This window comes from Salarias fasciatus, chromosome 23, assembly GCF_902148845.1.
Source record: "Salarias fasciatus chromosome 23, fSalaFa1.1, whole genome shotgun sequence".
Lineage (NCBI taxonomy): Eukaryota > Metazoa > Chordata > Actinopteri > Blenniiformes > Blenniidae > Salarias > Salarias fasciatus.
The window spans coordinates 677,501-688,034 of record NC_043766.1 but is presented as its reverse complement, the minus strand read 5'-3'; the positions used below and the strand labels follow the sequence as shown (position 1 = coordinate 688,034).

The following is a 10,534-nucleotide window of genomic DNA, read 5'->3' as shown; positions in this document are numbered from 1 at the left end:
GCCCAGATGTGTGCCTCAGTGAAATCCTGCACTGACAAACCTTCCACCTTGTTCAGAATGCAAACTGGGATTTAATGGATGGACAGAGAAAATCGCAACTTCCTGAAAATGCTCGGGCTCCACCTCGGTGTCGATGGAGGGATTTCTGCTCCTGGTCCTGCCATGGGAAACACTTCTTCTGCACAGGAAGTGAAATTATTTCAAGTTATTTGTCACAGAGAATCTGAAATCTGAGGACTTGTGTGTTAGACATTCAGCTCATGTTCTGTGAAAAACAAACGTTTGTTTTTTTTCCTGAGGTAAACGTCTGAAAAGGTTTTGTTTGTCGGCAAGCGTAGGTCCAGCGGTTGGTTTCCGTGACAACAGCTGAGTGGTCTTTCGGCCCTCGATTGTAACGTAGACAGTTGGCGCTGATTTTATGAAATCCTGAAAGGTCAGGCTGGGCGACGGCAGGACAGCAGGCCGGAGATCCTCGTTCCAGTTTGCTCCGTCTCCTACTCCGCTCCAGCTGTCATCTCCCTTTAGCTGGGATTGTCTTTTCCTTCCCGTTATGTCACAGCCTCTTTTCTGCCTTTCTACTTTAATCATTATCTCTGGCCATCTCTTCCTCAACTCTCTCTCTCTCTCTCTCTCTCTCTGGCCTCTGCCTTAGAAAGAGATGGTCCAGAAATAAGGCCATAAATAAGAAATCAACAGCATTTTCTGTCCCTCCACATTACAGCCTTTTGATCTATGCTTTCTGCAGTAGTATTACTCACCGGCTTCAAATCAATGCTCTAATCTCCCCCTCACCCCCCTGCCAGATTGATCTCAGCAGCAGTGACAACAGAGCAACGAGGCGACGGACAGATCCGTACAACGGACACTTTTCACGACACGTTAGCGAAGGGCTGCTACATCTCCCGTACCCGGAAGACGACACCCATCATTTCGGCGAAGGAACGATCACGGGGAAAACGGGGAACTCTCTTTGCATTTGGCAGCAGACATGTGTACATCGACACAGTGAATTTGTTTCCAACAATTCAGAAATTCACTTTGTACCTTGATGCTAAATTTTAATGTCACCTTGACAGTATCCTTTTGATTTTCAGCCCACTGCACCTCAATGATCCCTCTGTCTGTCTTTAAATACTGATTTTATTTTATTTTTTTGGCACTTTTCTGTTTCCCGCAGTTCTTTTAAAGCTGCACTGTGTCCCTTGAATTGCCCCCGGGGACAAATAAAGTTTTCAGAACTGAATATGGAATTGAAATATCTGAGGGCGCGAAGCTGAGGCGAGCATGTTGGAAACATTCGGCAGAGGCGAGGAGATAAAACGCGAACACGGGGTCTTTTGTTCTGAACCTGTGCTGCACATTTCTGTCAAAAGTATATATGTGTTTGTTTGCACTGCTGCTGGATATGGGGTAAAGTCTGAACGAAGACAAGCCAACCGACATAAAAACAACCCAGCAATTTTATTGGTTGTTATTTATCGTTGTATTGGTTTGACGGATGTTGATTTTTATCCATTCCCAGTCCTCGGGTCTGAGGCCGAAAGAGAAAAACATTGCGTTGCGTCAGTCGGAATAAATTAGGTGCGACGCAGGGACAACAGTATTGACACGGACAAGCACGGCGACCCACAGCACCAGTCTCCAGACTCCGCAATCAATAGTACCTTTCCTCAAAAATCCATTGGAGAAAAGAAATTTAGGCAAACAAGTTGCAAAGAAAGAAGCGAACTTCCTTTATTCCCTGGAACTTCCCCAAGTGTTTCAAGTGTATTCCGTGGCTGTAAAAGAAGTCCAGACTGGTGTTTTAGACTGATCCAGGAAAATCTTCACCCGTTTCACTCTTTAATTTACATTTTTGATCAGGCAGAAGTAAAAATCGACATTTTAATGGAGTTTTTTTTTCATATCTTATTTGGGCCTTGGGGATGGTGATAAGCGGACTTATTGTGTTTTCTCAATCCTAGACAATCGGAGTTGTTCATTTCAGCCCCACAGCTTTCCAACTATTACCGCCTGAAATGGGCGATGTTTCATCAAATGAAAATACAAAATAGCAGTCCGGCGAACGCCACGGTTTCATATGCATTGTATAATCCCAGAAGGATCCCCAAAAGGTGAACGATCGCTTGGCATGGATCACTTTAGTCAAGGTCTCTCCTGCAGCCCTGTGTGGATTTCCATGGGCGATTTATTCAGGAGGCGGCATGCTGTTTCAGACCTCCGAGGCCGTCGGAGCCCACAGCACAGTCACCAAGCACGCAAGGGCGTCGCCTCGAAACGCTAAGACGGCCCTTTAAAGAGAATGTGCAGCCAAAGTGATGTGATTTCCAGCGTGTTGAGCTGACGACCATAGATATTACAAACAGGGTCACGCTATTCATTATGAACATGGTTGATACAGATTTACTCGGTCTTTCTGTCGGATCTACGGTCTGATTATTTGCACGACTGATTCACAATACAAAGATAAGAGTGTTTCATCATTCATGGTCACGACTCTCCTCGATTTCTTTGCCCACTGGCTTCTACTGCCTGCAGTAGGTTGTTCGCGTGTCTCTCGGCTCTTAAGCCTCAGAATCGAGCAAATATTGACAGGAAATGAGAATGACGTCGTCACCACGAAGCGCCCTGCAGGACAAGTGCGCAACTGCAGTCGTTAGTGAATCGTGTTTCCTCCTGCTTCTGCTGAAAGATGGAGTCGCAGACTTGGGGGGGAAAGCAGTGTACCCTCACTGAAGTCAGAGATCCAGTAGGCTTTCTCTGTTGGGGGGGGGGGGGGGGGGGGGGGTCCCTTTAAATCACCCAGCTGGACAGGCCTCAGTCTCCCGGTGCCGTTCTCCTTATGCTTACATTTAGCTTTACTGCCCTCATCAGCTGTGAGTAATTGCACCGAGACGGCTTGTGACAGATTCCAGGCTCTTTATTGTGGTTATTAAATCGGTATTAAATTTAATTCCAGGTGCTGTTATAAAAGTCTCACAGTTATAAATTTGGACTTTGTTGAAGATGGAGATATTCTCAGTTAGAGTACTGTTGTGTGATAAGTTAGGCCAGCAGGTAAACAGCGATCACTCCTCAAAGCTCTCGTGGGAGGTGACCTGTCGGGACTTTGGTCTCTGGGTCTGGGCGGGACTCTGGCCCACTTTTGCCTTCTTTGCCTTTTTGGATTTTAAAGCCTATTTGAAGTTAAAACCTTTTTCTTTATTCCATGCATGTTTTTTTTTTTTTTTTTTTTCAAGGTAATTGTGCCATCCCAAATCCCCAGCGCTTAGTCAGGTGTATGTATAGTGAGTGTGTGTGTGTGTGTGTGAGCTTCAGTATCCCCCTGTGGCTGAGGACCTGGTGTTTAATGTATTCTTCAGAGGGGTCCTCAGATCAAACAGCCACGGCTAATTGAAACCCGCCCAGAACCTTTTGTTGAACCTCTGAAAACACTACTCATCGTTCTCTTTGTCCCGTTTTCAGAAAATCGCCTTTAAGTCAAGTCTGATCTGAGAAAGAGGAGCTGTGGGGTCTCCTTCGGTCCTCGGCAGGCCATCTTTCCGGATCTGAGCGCGTGGCAGGCGGCGGCGGGGAGCAGAGCGTGACTCCGGCGAAGCCAGAAGGCGACCGAAATAGACGACAACTGCTCGCTCCTACAAATTTAAATGACTGGGGCTGCTTGGCAGCCAGCTGGGACTCATGAAATATTGTCTGATTGTTGTAAATCATCACAGCTCCTGACACACGGGGGATGCGCGTGGGCGTGTTTGCGTTTCGGGGATACAGCTGGGACTTGTTCTCCTGTGACAGCAGTGGCAGAGGGAAGAGATGGGAGCGTTTTTTTTTTTTTTGTTGTTGTTTTTTTTTTAAAGAGCGGTAGAAAGTTCGGATTTTTCAATCTGCAAACATCTTTTCAGTACATTGGCACCTAATAAAACGAATTTCCTAACACCTACAAGTAATAATCTGATTTTCCTGCCCTGTTTTTGGACATTCGTGTATTGATTGCTTAAATAAATGAGAATGAAGAGCTCCCACGACACAATAAATATCCCCAGGAGTTATTTAAATTCACATCTTAATTTCCAAAGGTCTTCTGGTCTGCTGCCGCTGTGCAGATAATTAAAGAGGCCTTTTTTTTTTTTTTAAATGTCAACCTTTTAGTGCGCAAAACTCTTCCGCTGTGAGGAGAATGGAGGCAGCGTTGCCCTCAGCTTGTACTCGGCTTTTCCAGAAATTTGCGATGAATTTTTGCTGTATTCTAATGAAAATGATGATCCTCTTTCTCCCTCTGAAAACTTGATAAAGATAAATTAGTTTTAATTTTTAATGTAATTATTATTATCTTATTTATTTTTTATTATTATTGTTTATTTATTTTATTTATGTATTATTTATGCATTATTTTTAATTATTTATTTAATTTTTTTTAATCATTTTTAACATTTTTTTTTTCTTATCTTTATCTTTTTTTTATCTTCTATCTTTTTTTTTTAATCTAGCAACCTGGGATTAAACACCTACTTTCAGCTGCCTGCAGTTTCAAACTTCTTCGCAATCTGCTCCGAACTTTCTTGTCTTTGCAAGTTATGTAACACAAATTATGTCAGCTGTAATAAACTCACGCTCGATTCATTTCCATACCCTGATCCTGATCCAGAAGCTGTTTTATCACTTTGATGTAATGAATTCCAAAAGCTCATTCGTTTGAAAGTCTAAGTTTGATACCGGCCCTCCCGGAAAAAGAAAACACAATCCCATAATTCAATGGTGCAAGCCACTTTACTACAACCTATAATTACTCATGTATTCAGGCGCCTGCTTACACACACACACACACACACACACACACACACTCCATGTTGGACTGACTTCGGAGCTGGGATTCAAAATCTCTGCAGAGCTCTGGCTGTGAATCTAAATGCTGAAGGTCAGCGCTCCTTCACAGTCTGCAGCTCACAGCCCGTGTCTTATCAGATGAAGAATCAGTCCATTTACTCTTGAAAGACTATCCGTTGAGCCACTTTAAGATAAATCAATGTACTTGAGCCCCACGGAGCGCACGGCTCTGCGCTCGCTGCAGTTCTGACCTACAAACGACTACTGCGCTGCCCCCCGAATGGTTTGGAGGCGTTTATGCGTTTACGCGTTTATCTGTGCAAGGCTTTTGTTGTGTTTTGGGGCGTTCGTTTACGCAACGGCAACAGCAACTTTTTCAAAACGGCTCCCTAACGCATTTTGGGTGACAAGTGGATTTCCCTGCACGTGCAGATTGAAGACTTTGATTCCTCCGCGCTGCAGACGCCTGAACGCTAAATACTTCCATAAACTCATTAATGGACCAACCGGCCCATTTGCATATTCCTTTTTCATATATTTTTTTTTTTTTCCAACGTCGCCTTTACGAATGTTTCTGCTCCTTCGGTTTGCATTTTAATGACTTGGTGCTGTTTTCCTTCCCTTTCATGTATTTTAATTCATGATGTGTTTTTGTGTATGAAATGTTCTTTATAAATACAGCATGTTTGCATTGCCGTTGCTTCAAAGCAGATTTGGGGAAAAAGGGGGGTTTGTCGAAAGAAAGCTAAAAGCGTGTGTTCAAATCGGCTCCAAAGGCCTTCGATTTACAGAGAAATCATTAAGCATTTTGAAACCATTTCCCACCGAGAAAAATCAAGACTGACCGGCAATATAAGACTGTCACAGATTGCGACTGTGACAGTCCAGTTCGGTGCTGTTCACTCGTCTGTGAGTCTACGGTGGCATCTGAAGCAGAACCCCGTGATCGCGATGGCTCAGGACAGCATTAATGTCTTTCTCTTGTCTTTGTACGACTGACAGGAAATTCTCAGCATGCTTTTAGTGTTCCGCACACAACTGAGATTTGAAATGGCTTCCTTGTCTGTTTGGAACCGCATTTTCCCATTCTCAAAATCCTTCGTTAATAAAAGCTGCATTCGTTGTTTTTGAGCTAAATGACATGCAGAAAAGAAAATTATTCAAAACAGTGGTCCAAAAATCGGTAGGGAAAAAAAATCAATTAGTGTCATTCTGTGTTTATGCTTTTATTTATATTTTGCTGTTGATTTGTTCTTCTCTTCCAGTGATGAAGTAGATAAAGTAGACACAGGCCGCCAGTGAAGCCTTTCAGTGAAGTAAAAATAAAATAAAAGTGATCTTGTCTCTGCAAAACCAATAATAATAATAATACTAATAAGAAGAAGTTGCTTTTGGCCATAATTCAACCTAGAAAATACAAATACTGTTCACGCTGAGCAAGAACTGGCATGAGGGCAGACATCCTGAATGAAAGTCCTGTGTACTTCCGATCCGAGCATCCCAGCTCTGGTCATCTTTTGAACAAACTTCTGAGATTTATATGTGGAGTTTAAACTCCTGCAGCCAGCAGAGATCACAGTATTGATCTATATAGGCTGCTTTTTGCAGTTCGTCTACTTGACCTGTGCGGTTGTTTATCTTTTGAAGAAGGTCTGACAGGACATGAAAAGGTAAAGCATATAAGGTGAAAACGTCAAACACTGCAGAATTTAGTCTCTTATCAGTTTATCTGTCTGCTTTAGCAACGTTAGCTGTGAGTATACAGACCACGGTTTCAGATTATGTTTGCTCCATACCTTTCCTGAGTTGCAGGCGTCATCTGATCGCTTCCTCACACCTGATCAGCAAGCATCAGTTCGGGCTCTTTTCTCTACCTCTGTAATATGTAAAGGTAACCTTTGTGGGTCACAGGTGGGTTGTATTTCACCAGAACTGAAGGCCAGTCTTCAGCGGAGATGCAATCCCAGGAGGACCGTTGATTACTGTCGCTGTAAAGGACATTGGAAAATTAATATTCTGCTCTTATAGGAAAGCCAAAGGTTGGAGGATTCATTCAAGGTGATGTCCTGGCTCCGTAACAGCAGAGATGATCCATCTTTAGGCAGCAGGGGTGAAGTGGAAGTGCACTGATCAACAAATGAGAGGGCCACACTGAAGTCTGGTTCTTTCTGGACGTGTTTCCAAAGACAACACAAACTCAGATCGAAAAGTTCCGGCAATTATCAGGAGCCAGGACAACATCTCTGCCACATTTTTTTTAAAGTGTTGGCATTAATTATTAATATGATCGTTAAGCCAAAACCTTCCCGCTATTTGGGCCCATTACACAACATTCACCGCAAAAAACCCAAAACTTTTGCATCAGGTGTCCATTTACATGACAGTGGTGCTTGAAGACAAAGGAAATGGAGCTTTTTGAGAGCAGTTACCCCGGTAGAAGTTTTTGAAAATGCTTCAACTCTTCAACTGATGGCTGGCTATTTCAGCACCATGGACAGCACCATAGTTTTATCAAATGGTGACCTGCTAATAATGTAGCACTACAACTGACTGGCTATTTCAGCACCATGGACAGCGCCATGGTTTGATTAAATGGGGACCTGCTGACGATCTAGCTCGCACTTCAACAGACTGGCTATTTCAGCACCATGGACAGCGCCATAGTTTTACTAAACGGTGACCTGCTAACAATCTAGCACTACAACTGACTGGCTATTTCAGCACCATGGACAGCGCCATGGTTTGATTAAATGGGGACCTGCTGACGATCTAGCTAGCACTACAACTGACTGGCTATTTCAGCACCATGGACAGCGCCATAGACTTTACCAATAATTCGCTCAAACCTGGGTCAGATAAAGGTTTTAAAAGTGAAGCAGACTAAACCAACAGGGTGAATAAGGAAGGGCAGAAGGCCGGTGACATTCAGCGATGATGGCGAATAGGATCTATATAGCGAATATGGAGCAAATTACTGATCTTCGACAATAATAAGTAGGATTAATTGAGTGAAATGCTTGGAGTGGATAGTGTCTGCCGCTTTGTTCTTTATATTTATAATTAATGTTTCTGTTGAAGGAAAGGGACATTCTTAATACATATGCTCGAATAGACATCGATATTTATCTTTGACAATGTGTCCCTTGGTGACACACACACACACACGCACACACACATATGAAATAAAGTTGGAAAAAAAACAAAACAAAACCATGCCATACGAAAGGCTTATTTTCAATACATTCCCGCCAGATTTTTGGAATCCAGCTTTGTTTATAGAAGTTCTCATATCTCGGAAATACGTGGGCAGTGAGCGCGCATCGTCCTTGCGCGGTGTGAGCGCGGGTGCGCGCAGCAGCAGCAGCAGCATCCCACAGCCTGAGCGCGTTCACAGCCGCCGCCGCTGGAGAGGGAGAGAGAGACGGCGCGAAAAAAAAAAAAAAGAGAGAGAGAGAGAGAGAGAGAGAGAGAGAGAGAGAGAGAGAGGGAGGGGGCTGTTGTGGAAATGATGGCGGCCGATGCAGCGGAGATAACCGTCCAGACAAACCCCCGGTCCTCCCCCGACCGCGGCCTGAGCGCCCTGTTAATGACAGTCACGCGGAGAAACCAGGACAGGCAGTGGAGGCTGCGGAGCATTTATCTGCAGTGCTGTGAGTACCCGCGCGCGCGCGCGCATCGTGCACAAACACCACGGACACGCGACATGGGCGGGAATAAAAAAAAAAAAAGAATTACATGAAAATGTAATTATTGTGTTTATTATCACTGTAATGTTAATATTGTTTCATTGATTCAAGCAAACTGTCGCTGTGCAGAGCGGACGGGGGCAGGTCTCGCGAGAGGATCCGACTCCGCGAGACTACAATAAACTGTGTGTGTGTGTGTGTGTGTGTGTGTGTGTGCTGTCAATTGATAGAATTTTGTTGGTTTTTTTTTTTTTTTTTTCAAACTAATTAAAGACATTTTCACTTCACACAGCATTTATAATTTTAAAAGTCACACCTTTCAGGGCGCGAGCAGAGCTGCGAAGCGGAGGTCGTGTTCTGGTCAGGCAGGTCAGAGGTCAGCTCTCGTGTAGTGCGAGTCGATTTAAAACGCGCAACTCGAAGTGCTTTTTGGTGACGGTTGTCTAGAACTGAATTCATGTCCTCTTTTGTATCATGATTTTAAAAAAAAAGGGTTTTTCTCTTATTTCTTTTTGCAGACTTTTTAACCATAGCAACGATACTGGGAACGGGAATTTTAGGTGAGTGTTGAACTTACTATTGTTGCATTTCTGAGCGTCGGTTTACGCGACGACGGCGATTAGAGCCACTGAAAACTAGGTTCTGCCTTTTTTGCTAATGCCTCTTCTCTCAAAGCCTAATTACAGCTCTGTCCATCTGCAGGGCGGATTTAACTGTGCTTTATGGAGTGCAGCTAACACTGGGGAGATTTTCCTAGAGGTGGGAATTACATGGGATATTACATTTAACAGCTTTGTTTTCAGTGGCGTCTTGGTGTGTAGTTCCACTTCCAGGTTCGCGCTTGTTCCGTGGCTTAAATCTCATATGGAAATCGGCGCCGTCCACTGAACTTTATTGGCGGCGCCCCCAGCGGAGGGGCGTGTCGGTGGGGGGGGAGAACCCAGCGACCAGATCGCTCCGTTTTGAATCCGCAGGTCTGCCGGTAACGATCTCCCACGCTGGACTGGTGCCTTTCCTGGTCTCCTTCCTGGTCGGCTTCTTCGTCCAGGTGAGTCGAGCGCCGAGCGAGCTCCGCAGGCCTGGCGAGGCGCTCGGCCCTGACGGGCGGCGCTGTTTTCGCAGGCCTTGCTCATCTACCTCTTCGTCGAGCTGCTCCAGAAGTGCCAGGTGGTGCAGATCGAATCCCTGAAGGTCAGTAGGTCAGCTGTCTGCGCCGGGCCGAGAATCGCAGCTGCACACTGCAGCCGCAGTTTTGCATTTTCGCTTGTAAAATCGGCCCCGCTCGCTAACGAAGTGCCTTTTTGGTGCCAGACGGGCGCGGCTGAGTGCATCGCCATGGATCAGGTGGGCGTGGAGGCGCCGGCGCCCGCGGAGGAAGAGGAGGCGGAGGAGGACGAAGACGACGGGGAGAATGCAGAGGCGGGTAAGGAGGCGTCTTTTTTTTTAAACGTAAGGCCCGATGGGTGCGCGGTGCGGTGTTCAAGCTGCTCTCCGCGGCTGAGACATATCGGGAACACTTGCCGAAGCCTCATAAAAGCCTCGTAACCTCCCCCAGCACCAGCCGGGGCTAATTAGACAGTCTGCTGACAGGTTATCTGTCATCGAAACCGCTGTAATGCTTCCTGTTACTGACCTTGCATCATTCCCATAGGCCTGCTCTTTAATTTGGCCCAAAGATCCTATTTTGAATTTGAAGTATCGTTTCCTAGCGCTCCTTCACAAGTCAGATCTGGACCAGGTTTCATGGGCCTTCGAGCCGTTCCGTGACTTCTTCTGTCTTCTGCATTTATTGAACTCATACTCCATAGGCAAAGCATGCGCAAAGGATATGTGTAGCATTCTGGCGCGCGAGTCCTGAAACTCTTTAGCATGTAGCATCTCTAGTGTGTGGGACCAAAGACCAGACTTTGAAGAGTGTATGTAAAGAAAGTTACAAATATAGAAGATACATTTTTTTGTTTGTTTGTTTGTTTTTTGACAGAGCCACATTTATTTGTGTTTTTATGAAAACTAGATGCTAACTTTTT

The 10,534-nt window shown here is 45.0% G+C and overlaps 1 protein-coding gene across 1 annotated transcript in view; it reads left to right on the top strand.

Annotated features, from left to right (window-relative positions):
* The first annotated feature begins 8,329 nt into the window (after positions 1-8,329).
* Positions 8,330-10,534, top strand: part of LOC115381967 (uncharacterized) — a 23,814-nt gene continuing 21,609 nt past the window's right edge. The window contains exons 1-5 of the mRNA XM_030083614.1: positions 8,330-8,471; positions 9,026-9,067; positions 9,482-9,555; positions 9,630-9,698; positions 9,819-9,930. Coding sequence (XP_029939474.1) covers positions 8,330-8,471; positions 9,026-9,067; positions 9,482-9,555; positions 9,630-9,698; positions 9,819-9,930 — 439 coding nt within the window. The remainder of the gene's footprint in view (positions 8,472-9,025; positions 9,068-9,481; positions 9,556-9,629; positions 9,699-9,818; positions 9,931-10,534) is intronic.